This window comes from Girardinichthys multiradiatus, chromosome 23, assembly GCF_021462225.1.
Source record: "Girardinichthys multiradiatus isolate DD_20200921_A chromosome 23, DD_fGirMul_XY1, whole genome shotgun sequence".
In the NCBI taxonomy this organism is placed as follows: domain Eukaryota; kingdom Metazoa; phylum Chordata; class Actinopteri; order Cyprinodontiformes; family Goodeidae; genus Girardinichthys; species Girardinichthys multiradiatus.
Genome location: NC_061815.1, coordinates 17397073 through 17413962, shown reverse-complemented (window position 1 = coordinate 17413962; position 16890 = coordinate 17397073). Strand labels below are relative to the sequence as shown.

The 16890-nt window shown below is 38.9% G+C and overlaps 1 protein-coding gene across 5 annotated transcripts in view; it reads left to right on the top strand.

Annotated features, from left to right (window-relative positions):
• Positions 1–16599, top strand: part of ablim3 (actin binding LIM protein family, member 3) — a 73597-nt gene extending 56998 nt beyond the window's left edge. For 2 of the 5 annotated variants that reach the window (XM_047353703.1, XM_047353707.1), the window contains 13 exons: positions 1449–1478; positions 1621–1747; positions 3068–3163; positions 3432–3482; positions 7590–7706; positions 7861–7931; positions 8130–8295; positions 11462–11491; positions 11788–11843; positions 11984–12050; positions 12158–12168; positions 12264–12344; positions 13944–16599. In XM_047353703.1, coding sequence (XP_047209659.1) covers positions 1449–1478; positions 1621–1747; positions 3068–3163; positions 3432–3482; positions 7590–7706; positions 7861–7931; positions 8130–8295; positions 11462–11491; positions 11788–11843; positions 11984–12050; positions 12158–12168; positions 12264–12344; positions 13944–14057 — 1017 coding nt within the window. In that variant the 3' untranslated portion in view covers positions 14058–16599. Of the gene's footprint in view, positions 1–1448; positions 1479–1620; positions 1748–3067; positions 3164–3431; positions 3483–7571; positions 7707–7860; positions 7932–8129; positions 8296–11461; positions 11492–11787; positions 11844–11983; positions 12051–12157; positions 12169–12263; positions 12345–13943 lie in introns of all 5 variants that reach the window. The other 3 variants (XM_047353705.1, XM_047353704.1, XM_047353706.1) reach the window with 3 other exon arrangements.
• The last annotated feature ends 291 nt before the right edge of the window (positions 16600–16890 follow it).

Here is a 16890-nt window from a genome sequence, read left to right as displayed (position 1 = left end):
CGTTTCTTTACGTGGAGCTGGGATTTTAATTGATGTTAATGAAATAATGAACCTTTCTACACATCACACAGATTTCACCCAAAGTCTTCTAGTTTCTGTCCAGAATAAACTCAGATAAAAAATCTGTAAAGTCAACCTTTGGACAAGAGATGTCCCCACAGTCTGTTATTTAGAAAACCGTTCCAAGCTAGAATGGGGAAATATTTAAATGTAAAGCTTTGGCATGCTGATAGATTTTTGCCAAGGATTTAGATGTAGGTGTTCTTAATAAAAAGGTGATTCGACAAATTATTAGCTCCAACCAGGCTATTGCAGCTGTTTTATTTCTTAGTTTTGTTCCAGCTAATAAATTTGGTTCTTTTTCAGTTGAACTGCACAAGATATATACCAAAGTAAAGTTATAATAAGTCTTAAAATCCTTTATAAGGGTCTAATTGTTTTATTCCGCAGTAACCTGACTTTTTAAAACACGTGTGAGACCCATTAGCTATGTTTAGGTGTACAACCTTTCTTGATCGGATTTAAATAAATAAATCCAAATACACCATTTATATGGCCTCAAAATTAAATAATCTGATCATGACTTTTACCTGGTGTTTACCTGCACCATTCAGAATAAAAGTTCTTTGAAACATGCAGAGTTGTCACAGATGCGGAAGTGTGTTGGTTGTAAGCGACCAGAACGGACCCGGCTCATGTTCTGGGGGCGGTTGAGGCGTTATTGATTACTATAATTAGGCTACAGGCTCAGCCTCACATGCTGTTGCTGTTCCTGTGTTACAGGATGAGAGAGCGGGAGAAAAATAACATCCCTCCAAGTTTTGCCACTAGACTGAATGCTGAAGGTTCAGTTCAATTCAGTTTTATTTATATAGCGACAATTCACAACACATGTTGTCTCAAGGCACTTCACAACAGTCAGGTACATACGAATGCTGAAGGTTGACATGGGGCACACTTGTGCAGTCATGTTAGTTTGCCATAATCAGAATAACATGATCTGAACAATTGTTTACATGCACGCACTTCGGACTGACAATCGGCATAAACCACTCTCTCATTCAATACAGTTTTATTCCAATTGAGCTGAATCCGGTCAGAATATTCTGATTGGCGCGTTTACATGACGCATTTTTTCCCCAATGACCCGTTATTCCGATTATTTATTTTTATGTAAACATGTCCGTTTTGTCTGACTCACACATCCAGCTTCCCTGCTTCATAGCTCATCTGATAGATTTTCATGCAAATAAGCTTAATGAGAGGTTAGGCTAACAACAGCAATAGTTTTGGTTTTTTTTTGCTATTTTTTCTAAATGTGTTCACGCTTGCAGAATCTATTTAGCCTTTACGTATAGTCATGTAAATACCTGACACATACAGCCTAATGTTAATTTTATTTCCGTTTAAGTCTAAAATGTTTCTGTTTGTCTCCATTGGTTCTGCAGTCCCTTGGGAATCTTTCTCTGTATTCTCAGGTAAGTGTATCTGGTTCAAATTAGAGTGACAGAACAAGTTCCAATAAGTAAACTGTTGTCAGATTTTTCTGTCACGATGTTGCTCTTTCTTACACCCCTGTGAGGGTCTTGAACTTATTACTTGCCTTATTTGTCACGTTAGGACTATGACAATCCGGATGCAAAGCAGCATCGGTGCTCCATTCCAGGTTATATTGACTCCCCAACTTATAGTCGTCAAGGCATGTCACCCATCATGCCTCGCTCTCCACAGCACTTTGTCTACCCTGGTAAGAAAACTAGTGTTTAATTAAATTGTTCATTCTCTTTTACTGTACCTTGCAAACATATTTTTTTCAGGTTTCAACCACAAACCTCAATGTATTTTATTTGGATTGACCAGTACAAAGAAGTAAATACTTTTGAGGTGAAAGGAAAAAGAAACCTGGTTGTGATTTTTTTTTCCGAATAAAAATCTAAAACAAGTGTGGTGTACATTTGTATTTAGCCCCCTTTACTCTGATACCTCTAAATAAAATCATGTACAACCAATTTCCAGTGTGTAATCATGGAGTTGCAGAGATCCACAACTCAGTTTGGGAAATTTGTCAACAGGACAACTACAAGTTGTGCACTGCAAATGTGGAATAAGTCCAATTTGCAATTTGCTACAAGTCATATAGAGGACACAGCAAGGTGCCGCTTCCAGATAATACCTTAATTCAACTCTTTAACTGCGACAGATAACTAATTCTGGCCATTACACTATAGACAACATTCCATTGGGAAACATGGTGGTGGTAGTTTGGAAAAAGGAAAATACAGGGCGCCTATGTAAGAAAACCCTTTAGAGGCTGCAAAATACAACAGACTGGGGTTGAGTTTTACTTTCACGCAGGACAGTTAATCTAAACAGTCAGAACTGCAATGGAATTGTTTAAATCAAAGCATATTCATGCGTTAGAATGACCCAGTCAAAGTCCAGACATAACTGCAATTGAGAATCTGAGGCAAGACTGTGCTTACAGATGCTCTTCATACAGTATTACTGAGCTTCAGCTGTTTTGCAAAGAAGAAAGGCCACAATTCTCAGTCATGTTGGCCAATCTCATTAAATCTCTATAAAATACATTCTTGTTTGTGGTTGGAAATTGACAAAATAAGAAAAGTCAGAGGGTATAAATATTTAAAGACACTGTGTAGTTGTCAATGCTGTAGTATTTAAAAAGTCCATATACTCATTTTCATGACTTTTTCATCAACAGGCCCTATTCAGTACTTTACAATAGCCCTAAATAAGGTTACTGAAGACCGTATATCTTCACCTCCTGAGGGCAGAATGTTGCTATACTTGTTTGGCTGCTTCACTTGCTGGATTTGCTCTTTTGCTGACATTTCATGTTACTCTTACACTTGTGCCGTGTTGATCCTGCAATTGGAAAACTATTCTGTAAACACTTCAATAATATTTTGCATTACACAAGTGGAAAAGTTATTCTGGTTCATTTGCTGATGTTAATACAAATCTGAGCACACTTCATTCGCATGTGTCAACGCCTTTTCTTCATGCTCATGTCTCCTTTACTGTGATTGGCTGTGGCTGGCTGCAGGCTCTGAGAGTGGCAGGAGTTCGCCCTATTATGACCAAGATGGGCGATCAAGCACACCCACCACAAACCAGCCCCCTAAACATTTTCATGTTCCAGGTAGGCCTCCACATTTTCCCCAATGCAACTTCCACCACCCTCAACCTTTCTTTTCAGTGGATCACGTCAGCCGCATTTTACTGATGCCAAATCATTCTGAACGTTTCTGTGCTAAAATATGTCTGAGTTGTGTTTCTTAACAACACAACTCTACATTCTTCCATCCTACTCCTTCCTCTTCTGTTCCATAACCTCAGCAGAAATTCACAACCTCTCCTTTTATCGCTCTTCCACGTTTCACCTCTTCATCTCCTGTTTCTCTTCTCAGCCACAGAGGATCCCAACATCTACAGGAAGCCGCCCATCTATAAGAGAACGGGTACAGTTCAGTTAGCCTCGCCTCAGCTTGCCCCGTCCTATCAGTTTAGTTGTGCTGTTGTCGTGCTCCTCAACTTCCCTTATGCTCCTCAGCATCATCATGGAGTGTATCCCTGATTTGCAGCAAGAACTCAGAATACGGAAAGACCTTTGCAGGAATTTGTTTCCCAACCGGGGAAAAGGATCAGGAAGATCATTAGAATCTGAGGCAATAGCTAAATGTGGAAGAGCAGTGTTTCATGTGCATGCCGTAAGCATTATGATCCTGCTTCTGCATCATGTCAGCGACAAGTTCATGGTAGGACGTTAAAGTGGAAAGGGCCATGAATAAATGGAGGGTTTGCTGAGCCGTGACAACTAGTTAAACGGTCAGCTCTCTGAGAACAGAATAGAACCAAACAGAGAACAGTGAGAAAACTGATTCATAACAGCAACCTATCTTTGGTGCTAAGATAGAATCCTTTAGAGTTAATTTACTGTATTTCCCAGCCTAAGATGTTGGCTATCCTAACTGTGCATTTGTGTTGTTTATCCAACTAGCACAGAGGCATAGTGCGAGATGCTTTTCAGTCATTTTTCACAAATCATCAAACTCAAATGCTATTCAGCCATCTGTATAGCATGCTTCAGTGCATAATGAAAAGATTTACAGTCCTCTCATCACACTGCACTCCAAGAGGCTTTTCAGCTGAGAGTCACAGGATCTGCCGGCTGATGATAGTTTATCTCCATCCTTGTTGTGCATGCTGGTTTGTGCTGCGGATTAGTGAGTGTGTCGATCCGCGTGTGGACATTGTCTAGCTCCTATGTGTCTCAGCTTAAATGATTATTTCATCACTGGTCAAGATGTCAAGAAGTGTTTTTTTTTATTTTTGTTTTTTTTTATGATTAGCCCTTTCTACCTGAATTAATTTTCTATTATGTAAAAAAAACACACTATTGTTTGTCAGCTGTCAAGCAGATGATAAATATACAAGAAATTGTTATTTCAGATCTGGCACATGCAGTAGACATAGATTTAGGTATTTAGTTTGTAAATTAGAACAATTAGGCATAATTGGACATAACCCTGACCTAAAGATGTTAGCAAAGAACTTCTAATTTCGTCCCTGCTATGTGTTGATTGAGCATCAACCAGCGTTAGTGTAATACAGGACTAGAAGCAGTTTCAGGCAAATTTGTAACAGTAGTCAGAAAGGAGTTAAGGTACAGTGAACACTTCGGCATACAGGAAATGAAAAGTATTCATACTTGGACTTTTCCAGATTTTAAAGCCACAATCTTAAATGTATTTTATTGGGATTTTATGTGATAGACCAGTGGAAAGTAAGGCATAATTGTTAAGTGGAAGGAAAATTATGAATATTTTCTTTATTTTTCTAATAAATTTAAATCCTAAAACTAAGACATGCGTTTGAGTTCAGACTTCTGAGTCTGTACTCTGTAGAACCCACTTTCACTACAGTAGCTGCTGCAAGTTTTGTGCAGCTTTGCACATCTGCATTCTTAATCTTTTACCCATTCTTGCAGCATATTCTCTATTGGAATTATATATATACTTTGACAGGGCCATTCTATCACATGAATAGGGTTTGATCTAAACAACTGCATTTTAGCTCTGACTGTGTATGTTGAGACTTGTTTTCTCGCTGGAAGGTGAACTTCTGCCCCAGCCTCACCTCTATTGCAACCTCTAACAGTTTTTCCTACAGAAACACCCTGTATTTAGCTCCATGCACTTTTCCTTCAATTTTTACCAGCTTTTCTGTCCCTGCTGATGAAATCCATCATGACTGCATAATTTTGCTACCACCATAATGGTATGGTGGGAAAGTTGATGTTCAGTGTTTCTACGACAAATCTCTGCAGCTCCTCTGAGGACATCACAGAATAGCTATATTTATACTGAGAATAAAGTACTCACAGGGCCTGTTTACTAATGAGGTGACCTCTGAAGGCAACCGGTGGGACTTGATATTATCTAGTGGTATAAAAATCATTTGGGCTAAACACAAATGCCTGCACACTTTTCAGATTTTAATTTGTGAAAAACAGTGGAAAACCATGGACCCTTCTCCTTCCACTTCATCATGTTGCACTAATATGTGTCAGTGTATCAAATAAAATCCCAATAAAAGACAGGAGTTATCAGATTGTAGTGCAACAAAATGTGAAACGTTCATGAGGGAATTAATATTTTTACAAGGCACAGTATGCTGCCAGTGGCAAGATAACAGACGTTTCAGCTTAGAATTTCTAACCTTTAAGTTGCGCCATTGAACCTTACTGTTCTTTATGCCCTCCATAAATGCTGGTTATTATTTATTTATTCAGTTTCAGCTATTCACAGATTTAAATCTTAAACCAAAATGTCTTGTTTTGGGGTCAAGGCCAGTGATGAATGAATCACTTAGCTAGTTTGCGACACATGATGAAAAAAGGCTGTATCAAAAATCTTTCCGGCTTTGTGCTCATCCTAGCAAAGCTGTCACATTCTTACATCTCCCTCAGGGATGCTTCAATAATGTTTGCCTTTTCTTTTTGCCTTCTTTTTTTATGGCATCCAATCACTTTTACTCACTTCCCTCCACCCTCTGCTCCACTTTACGCGGTGACCTTGCCACTGTAAGTATCCCCCTCGTCTAGCTGTTTAACTCAGTCTCAGTGGATAGATGATTTCTGTGTGTCTCCGTGTGTCGTGTGTGCATTAGTGTTTAGTTGAGCTGAAGGTACTGAATGTGTCGTAAAGAAGAGCGGGACTTCATGTGTCATGTACATAGGTATTTGATGGATTATAGATCGACACTGGTATGGCTAATGAATGGCAGAATGAAGAGTGATCTATGTGACATTACAGTGCATGTGTTATCCCCCATTTACATCCATCGACTGTGCCTGAGTGCAGAGCGGCATCAGTATCATGGCACTTCAATGCCTTTAATGTGCTTCAGGCTAAGCTGTAACTGAACCCACTTTAATCCGAGGTTATTTCCCTGCCGTTGGCTGAAGATATTGATCTCCACTGACAGAAAACAGTGGATATGACGGCTGGGAATATGTCGTTTAAATGTACACTAATAATGTATATCTTTGTCATATTTATCATAAGTTTGCTCTGGTTCACTGAAGTGAGCTGTTTGAAAGTGATTTATCTAAAAATGCTGGAAAAGCTTTTTAGACTGTGAAGAAGTTGTACAGATTAGTGCATTTCTTTTTTTTTTATTATTCAGATCTATCATTTCAATATGCTGCCAATACAGTGCAATTAGCCACTCTTATTGGCACCCATACTAAATATGTACAAAAAGCGTAACTGCAGACATATAATCGCACTCTAGAAAAGTATGAAAAAATATCTTTAATTTGAATACATTTATTCAGTATGGACAAATGTTTATATTTTTTTATTTACAAAATCACCAGTGCCACACATATTGGCATGCCTAAAAATTCAAATGGAATAAAAGTGACAAAAGTAATTTTTTGGCATATATTTTATGATTTTTTTAAGATGATTGGAATGTCTCGTTTTCATTCAGTAATTTGTGAATTTCTGTTTCCCTTTAATACAATTGTGATGTGACATTGAGCACCATATTCTTTAGCCGCAGCTCACTATTCTGAACAAGAAAAGCCTTATCTGTCTTACCATCATACATGTAACGTGTAGAGTTCCTAATAGTTTGGCCCAATAGTGCCAAACACTATTAGGCCTGTACTTCAGTCAGATGGGACTAAGATTTAGCCATTCTGTTACAAACACTCCTATTGGGTGTAGTGTGAAGCAGAGGTGTATATGTGAAAGAGAAACTAACCCCAGTTGTTAAAAACGGCAGAGGATGTGTGAGCCTGTGGGCTTGTTTTCCCCTTATTGAATAAATATACTCCAATGAAAAGTTGGAGTTATCTGAAAATTACAATGAGAGATTGTCCCACTGCAGTCCACCATTGGTTGATTTTAAATCTTGTCATTGCTGCATTATTTTTCAGATTTTAAATTTGATTTAGAGGTTTATCATCACAATCTCTCAAGGTATATATAATTAATCATGATGTTAAATGGTATTTGGTTTTTTTTTCTTTTTCACAGACAATTACATTGAAACAGCTACTAAAAGCAGAACAAGTGAGGATATCATCCGATCCTCCAGCCTGTCCACCTACTCTCCAGAGCCATACACGCAGTCTGAGTCTGACTATTACCCATATGCCAGCTCCCCAAGAGGTAAAGAGCACGTCATGTTTAGGAGTGCTATCCGCTTTTTATTTATCTATTTATTTTATTATTTTCTTTACTCTCACTTTGTGGTTGCTGTGTTCTTTACTCTGAGCTCTATTTTTATACATGGGAAATCTCTTTTATGCCGTTTCTCTCTCAGCCTATTGGGCGCCAAGGCGACGCTTCTCGATGGGAGGAGATGAAGAGAGTTGGAGTCAGGGTCTTCAAAGAGTAAGAGCTTCACTGCTTTCTAACTCCCTTTCTTCAGAAACAGATAAAAGTGACAGTTCTCTGTAAAGAAAAAAACAATTTTTTTATGACAGCAAAAGTCAGTTCTTCCACCTTTGCAGCACAAAGAGTTAAGAATCTTCCTTGTCTTCTTATTTTCTCCTGCTCCTGTTTTCCCTTCTCCACTCTCTTTCTTTTAAGATTGGGAGTGGCATTGGACGGATGATCCTCAAAGAGGAGATGAAAGCGAGATCTGGTTCTTATGACAACGATCCCTGGGGCAGCATGAGGAATTCTCGTTGTGGGAGCAAGGAAACACTGAACACGACAGGCTATGGCACCACGGCATACAACACCATAAACGGCTGTAAGAACTTGACGGGCTTGAATGGTTTGACAGTTTCCTTAGAATAACTTTTTGACACCCATATGACTGTAGAGCAGCTGAACCATAAGTAAAACACAGACTGTTTTTGTGGAGTAAAGGAAGACTTGCACAGTCACTGCATTGCTTGCTACAGATGTCTTTTTTTTTTTTTTTTTTAACGTGTCCTGTCTGGCAGAGTAGCAGAATTGTTGTCTGAGTGCCGAGAAGAAGCCCAACAGATTTACTTTCACAAGTGGAGCATTATGGCTAACACTATAATGCTCCGCTTGATATTTATAACAGAAACTTCATTAGAAACTGCTTTGGGATCATTTCAATTGCAATGGACACAGAGATGGAAACGAAAAAGAAAAAAAATGTAAGCAAAGAAGAGAGAGAGGTGGGGCAAATAGGAAAAAGGGAGAGAAAAAGAAAAGAATAGAGGAGAGGAGAGAAAGAAGGGTGAAGAAAAATTTAGATAACACCCTAGAAGATTACTTCTACACCTGCAAAAACATATATAACAACAATGTTACCGAAAATAGCATTGTACTAATAAATGCAAGATGTATTTAGTGGTAACTGCTGCTCAATATAGCACATCTGTGTATTTATTAACACCTGAAGCTAAACACCTGTAGGTATAAGTGTGAGCGTGTTGTACAAACAAGAATTCTCCTTAAAAATATCCAATAGTGAGTGTGAGAAGCCACACAAAGCACCCAGCCCCGACACCGAGTACCACCACTACACCACCTGGAATAGACACCTGCCACCGACAGGGAGTGTGGCGGAGAGGAAATAGGCCCCACATTTGAAGGGGGACCTAAACTGATCCAGGAGAGAGAGCAGCCCATTACCCAACCTGACACAAAACAGGCACACACAGTCACAATCACACATTCCCAGACTCATAAAAACCCTTACACCCACACACCCAACATAAAGGCACACAATAATGGACGTCGTACACTTAGTCACACTCCATACATACTCTATACTCCCAGGTCCAGGTACAGATACTCCAGAGGGCCAGCCAGCCCCCCGGACCCAGTAGGTGATCCCCTTCCTTCTGGGGTGGAGACAGGCCGACTGGCCCAGCAACAGCCCATACTAGTGCCGGCACCGCCCGAACCTGGCCCAGACCCCGAACCCCCCCCTCCAACCCCAGCACCAAATGACCCTGTCCCCATCCGTTGAGGGAGCCACGTACAAAAGAGGGGCCTACCTGGTCCAAACAAGCCCGCCACCCAGAATGAAACAGTCCCAACACCCCAGTGATCTCAACTAATCTCACCCCATGAACCCCAACATGAATCTCCCCACAACCAGGAGACCGATATCAAACACATGCCCCCCAAATGCCATGAGTCCCCTCCCCACAGGGGCACACCCCGACAGATGAGCTCCACCCTTGAAATGATGAAGGCACATCCACACAGTGCAAGCTCCACACACTGCCCACTCCAAACACCACCGCTGCATCCTGCCCTCCACCACACGGCACACTGTGACAGCAATGCAAGGGCCCCGCGCAATGCCACCCCAGCCTCCGCCCACAAGTGCAACAGAGCAGACACCACCGAGCACCGTACTCACAACAGACCCCCCCGACACCACACCCAGACGGGATAAACTCTCCTGGCAAGAGGTCCCTGGCACATATCCAGCACCAGAACCCCTAAACAGGTGCACATAACCATAGTGCGTGGATGTAATTGGATGCAAAAGGTATATTGCCTGTGCACTGTAAGCAAGTATTAGATGGCGCAAAACACATCCTGAACATCTGTTGACCTGTATAGTTTACTCTATAAAGGATTTTATATTGTAACAATTGTAAACTGGGGTTACTAGTCATACAAGTTCATAAACGTATATGAGATCAGAATATTTTGTCAAAGTTCAATGATAAATACGCCTCCTATTTCGTAATAGGAAGGGTTATAAACTTATTCTTGTGACAGTTGTGTGAAAGCAGTGCTTGTCACTAGGGACCTAAGAATTACACTGCAGGTCAAAACTGGAAGAAACTGAAATCTGAATGGTAACAGAATTTTTGTGTTTCAAACTACAGTTTTTGACACAAGTCGTATTTTCCCAGTGTGGAACTACAGGCAGGCTGTACTCACAACAGAGGGCTTTTAAATGCTTCCATAGGGTTGGTTCTCTAAGTCACTGCACTCAGATAATATTTCTGCTGACTTCCTTCTCCTTACTAGATAAATCACCATATAAATGTTCACTCTAAAACCGAAATTCAAGCTGCGAACTTTGCTGTTACTACTTTCATCTTTGTACGTTGTACATTGTATTTTACAGCGGTGCTTATGTTTTGTGTTCCAGGTGTAGCATAATAACTCTTTCACATGTTTTGGCTGTTTATACTTTTTCTCTCATGCTTTTTGTTTTACATGTTTCTTGACTTTGTCATGGAAATTAATACTATTAAAATTTTTATAACCTACAGGGTGAGTCCCAACAGAAAAATACATTTCTAAAGAATATGATATATACCCTTTAAAATATAAACTGATGGGAAGTCCGAAGCAATTTCTTTTTAATTTTTTACCTAAGCTTGGTGATTCTGCAGGCTCCTCTTTTAACTTCTCACATTCTGACAGCAGTTTGCTTTGTTTGTGAGTGAAATACTTTCCTCACTCAGTTCAACCATCATTTCAACCAAATTTGTTCACCATGAACTACTCTATCAAATCTATCTATGTCTTTGCATTTATCACGCTGTCTTGTATTCACAGCTGCCATTCCATGTAATGTTTTATTTATGGGCACCAAAGTCTCTCATTAAAGCTATTTTCCCTATGGGAGGAAACATCACTGAACAGAGCGTGGTTGGGTCTGGTTTAGTGGCTTTTAACCAAACCAGCAAGTGACAAGATGCAAAGAACCAATAATATTCAAGGATTTATTTATTTATTTTGTGTGTGTGTGTGTGTGTGTGTGTGTGTGTGTGTGTGTGTAAGTTGTTTCCATTACTCCATTACTGAGTTCCTAACAAGCTCAATTTCATGGTATCTTCTGAGTCTCTGACTAAGCAAAAACTTTTCATGTCTACACTCATTTTGTCTGTCTGGGCTTAAAGGTGAGTCAAATGTTTTGAAATTACTAAGATATAATATAATTGTGTAATTTCTTTATCCAACAGCACCAAGATCTCAGTACAGCACTGATAGTGGTGAGTTTATCTTAATTTTGTCAAAATCAGTTCAGTCACTGCAACACTACTGAGACATTTGGTTTGTGGCACTTGGTTTCTCTTTATTGCTGTGTATATAGTTTAATTTGTAGCTGTTTGGCTCACGTGGGTTCATAAATAACGTTAATAATAAATACTAATAAGATCACACATCTGGAATTGTTGTTGGTAGTGACCGCCATCTCCTGGCCATATCCAGTATTTTATGTACAATACTGCTGGAAATAAATTCAACTGCTTTAATCACTAACTGTGCTTATTGGGCTATTCTTTAGATTTTGGTTGCAAGTCAGCATCACTACCAGGATATGGGCGCAATGGTATTCAGCGGGTGAGGTCAAAATGTACTATAAATCTGATTTTCATAACGTCTTTGCCTCATTTTTTTTTTTACATTATGAGGCGTTTTTCACAGTAATTGCCAGAAGCAATTACTCTTCTTAATCACAATTTCCTTACTTGCACCTGCAGCCTCAGAGCGCAGATTGCTACCAGTATCAGTATGATGCCGGTAGCGAGGTCAACTGGGGAAGTAGAGGTAATTTTAATTGGACTTTATAACACCAAGCCTTTGTCCGATTGAGGCAATTAACCCAATCCTTTAATCTCTTGTACTTAATTATTTCTCTTTCCTTCTCTTTCCAGCTGAGTATAAGGTACAGTTTTAAAACTGTCTTCATTTTTTTCCATAAATACAAAGATTATTTGTTCAAATGATTAAAAGCAGGAGTGCCCCCCCCCTTCTGTGCAGATTTATCCATATGAATCGCTCATTGTCACCACCAGAGGGCGGAATAAGCTGCCTAAAGACGTCGACAGAGCGAGACTGGAAGTAAGTAATAAACGGAAGGACAAACTTAACCGCCTTGCAGAATTAAAAGGTGAATCCAAGTGAAAATTTTAAAGTGTGCAGTCTGTTCTGTAATGTATTTTTTATTTAATTTTTTTTTCCTTACTCAAGGATAGCGAAAGCACCCACTCAAATGTTAAAAAATTAATTCATGTAATTTATTGGGATTTTATGTGATTGAACAACACAAAGTAGTCCATAACCATGGACAGAATTAGATACATGGTGTTCCAAATTTTTACTAATGGAAATTGGCATGCATTTTTATTTGGCCCCCCATTTGAGCCTTTTTTTAGAACCTTGGCAGCTGGAATGCAGACTTGCAGCTGCAGCTACAGCTTTTGGAGTATGTCTCTTCCAGGTTTCTACATCTAGAGATTGATGCTCCTTTCATATTTAGAAAGGAGCATCAGTTTTTAACTCTTGCCTCAGATTCTCAATACACTTTACATTTGAACTTTGGCTGGGTCATTTTATCACATGAATATGCTTTGATCTAAATAATTTAATTGTATTTTTGACCTATATGTTTAGGGTTGTTGTCCTGCTGGACTATAAACCTATGCTCAAGTCTTGTGCAGCCTTTTATCAGGTTTTCTTCCTGCATTGCCCTGGCTCCATCCATTTAGCTCCATCCATCTTCCCACCTACTCTGACCAGCTTCATTGTCCTTCCTGAAGACAAGTTTTTCCACTTGTTGCTACTGCCACTGTGTTTAATAGTGGGGGTTTGTGTTCAGGGTGTTGTGCAGTTTTCTGTCTGAACACAGCACCTGTTTGATGTGCCTCCTACATGGATTTTGGCAAACTTATAGTTTATGGTTTATCTTATGGTTTTCTTCCAACAAGAGCTTTTTTCTTGCCATTCTCTCATAAAGGATAGAATTTGTGGAGTTTTCCCACTGAGGAATTCCCCAGTTGAGCCGTGGATCTCTGTAGTTCCCCTAAAGCTACCACTGGCCACTTCTCTGATTAATACTATGCTTGCTTGTCCGCTTAGTTGAATAACCATGTCTTGGTAGGTTATTAAATATTAAATATTGAACAGCACTTTGCGAACACTTGAGTTTTAGGATAATGTTTTATAACCTTAAGCTTCTTTACCTTTCTTCTGTGCCCTTACATCTTTATGAGGCTATTGCTAACTAATGTTGTCTAATAAACATTTTAGGGCTTCTCTGTAAAGCACGATATTTACTTGGATTCAATTACACACAGATAAACACTATTTACTAATGAGGCGACTTCAGAAGGCAATTGGTTGCACTTTTTTTAGGGGTATCAGACTAACTAACTACATATGCACATCCTTTTTGATCTTTATTGGTAAATCATTTTGAGAATAATTTACCATTTTACTTCGACTTCACAATAATGCTCCACTTTGTGTTGGTCTATCTCCTAAAATTCCCATAACTTACATTAAAGTCTGTCGCTGTTTCACAACACAACAAAATCTCAAACAGGCTCAAGGGTGTGATTACTTTTCAAAGCAGGTGTATATAGATGTTATCTTAGATGCAATCCGTTAAATATGCATGGAATTAATAATAACAAAATATTTTTGTCTCTGTTGTCTCAGCGCCACCTGTCCCCAGAGGAGTTTGTCCAAGTGTTCGGGATGACCATTGAGGATTTTGACCAGTTGGCTCTGTGGAAGAGGAATGAGCTGAAGAAACAAGCTCGACTCTTCTAGTTACAGCTGGATGTTTACTTAATACTGCCACAAACAGAACCGGACACTGACTGTAGATGGGACCATGGGATAGAGAGACATTTTCTCAGTTCCTCTGCCATGTCTGAGAACCTGTTGTAGACCTCCACATGCGACAAACCAAATTTCTGTAACACCGGACCTCTGGGATACTGTTGGAGAGCCACAGAGACATTGTACAGTGACGGACTGATACATGTTTCCAGTTCAGCTGTGTGCTACAGTGAAGTGTAAGCAATAGAGACTGTCATGCCGTAGTTTTGTGTTTAATAAAGTTGAGACTCTTCCTCCCCTACGGCCACAGGACCGTGTCTGTGACCAGAGCTGCAGTACTAAAACGAGAAGATGAGGAGAAATTTGGCTTTGCCTTACTTGCTCTTTTAGTTATGACTGTGCAGCACCAGCAATCTGAAGGAGTAGAATGTAGATACAGTACATTTATGACACTTTATCTGTGTGAATGATTCCAAAAGATGAGTGAGTGGGAGTATACACAGCATCGCTTCCCTTTTGTTCAGGGTGCATTTTGTTGATATGTTACCATTTTTGCTGTTTCACATGAGACAGTATTTCTTTAGTTGATTCTTAGGGACAAACAAAGGAACATCTGCAGTGGGTCAAACCTTTTAACTGTTTCTGTGACCTGCTTTGATTTGTGTGAAACTGAAAACCAGTGTGAGAATGAAAATCTGTGGCTTAGAAAAGCACTTCTATGTAATGCTGGCTGGAATAATTAAAGGTCAGCTCACTGTGCAGCTGCATGGGAACTGAAGAATGTGCAGTTCAGTAGAATCAATGCAAACGTTATTTCCAGAAAAGTTTGAAGTTTTCAAACTTCTAATAGAAATAAAAGTCTTGTTATTATCTTTAAAACCTTCATTTAAGTCACAAGTACAAAGGGAATGTTTCTTAACTTCATTAATACTGAGGGCCAAAAGGACCACATTTAGGCAAAAATATATATTTTTCAAGATATGAGATTGTTTAGATAAAAATGCAATAAATGAATTAAATTCAATGAAGAACAAAAAGTGACATTGGCAAAAAGAAGTGTGGCACCTCTTAAATGTATACAAAACCATCATTGGTTTCAGTGATCACTGTCTGACCAGGGGCCGCTAGTAGCAGAGGTTTGCCCACCATGGCTAAGGGGCCACGGTAGGCAAAACGTCACAGGGAAGAGGATACAGATAGTTTCCTTTGCACTTGTGGCTGTTTAATTAAAGACTCAAACAAATCTAAACATATGGTTTTCTCATATTTTATTTCACAAATTATGAACTATTCTGGAATTGAAATCTGTGTTTATAAGAAAAAAACAACTCTGTCCTCCTGTTTTTTACTCATTCCAATAGAATGATGACTATAGTTTAGGTTCTGCTTTGATTATAAATTGACATTCACTAGTATTTGTATTCTCTTAGATTGATAATCCAATAATTTTGTAGCTACACACTCAGCAAGGTATTTACAAACACAGAAAAACACCCAGGGTTGTTGAAGACTTCTTTACTATTATTTTTTTATTTTGACACTAAAATTAAACTGCAACTCAGAACAAGTCTCTGCTCTTTTATTAATAATAGACTGTTTTGTGTAACATGTAAAAAAGTATGCTAATAAGATTCAGCAGCACTGAAAATTAATCGAAGCATTTGGTCAGATCATCAAAAGAACTGTTGTGCATTGTACCAACAGCATAGTACAGTGTTGATTTTCAGGTCACAATACACCTCAAGTTGTTGTAAATGTAATTTCTGGCCATATTCCATTTTATATAAAGTTTCTATTGGGGGCTCAAAAATATCAAACCTGGGCAGGTTCTAGCAAAGATGATGTCCTATAAGGAGACAACCAGCTAATAGAGGCATTGAGATGCTTTTACCATTGTTCTGCTGAAATTTAGTGGATCAAGGAATGTTAGACCTAAACATATAATTTTTCAAAAAACGTATACAAATACCCTGTCAAGACAACTATATATTGCTTAATCACATGGGCCATTTAAGCAGGGCCCATTCCCTGCCACGCCCTTGTTATAAGAGGTCATTGCCAGGTATAAATAAAGGTCTGTTGTGGTTTGTAGAAGAGGCCACTGTATTTCTACAATAACTCAGTAAGTATAAGACATAGTCACAATGCATTAACCAAATATGTTTTAATATTTTTTTGCTGCTACTGAGGAAACATGCTTAAAAGGGGAGACTGACCATATTCCATTTGTGGCTATATACAGTTTTACTGTTTCAAATTAACAGCATTCATGCACATGGCTTAATTAATTAACAAATAAATCTCCAAAGTATTTTTCTTGTTCTCGAACATCTAGTCTATGAGACTAGCATAGTGTTGAAGAGCCACCCCATTCATGGTTTCTGTTTAGGCAAAAAAACAACTCTAACTCTGCCAACTCCTACCCCCATTTTGTACCAATGCATTGTGATTTCATCCCTTCCATCTTCCATTTTGTACCTGTGAACAAACCATTTTGTATCTATGTAATAAACCATTGCACATCAGTTTATTTTTCTTTGCACTTAGGCATTTTTATTAAGAGATAAAAAGTCATAAAATTCTCAAATATCACATCTTTTCTGTTCAATAATTGAGGCTCTAAAAGTCTATATTCCATCAGCTAATAAAACAGCTGAACCGTTAAACTTTTCCTAACTGCCATGATGACAGAAAACAATGTAAGTTGCAGCTGCCACACAGTTTTTTATGAATCATTTGACCTTTTTAAAAGGACTCCATTAAAGAATGCCAACAGCATCTAAATTATGAGCTGTCTTGCAACTTTAGTTGTTATTGTTTG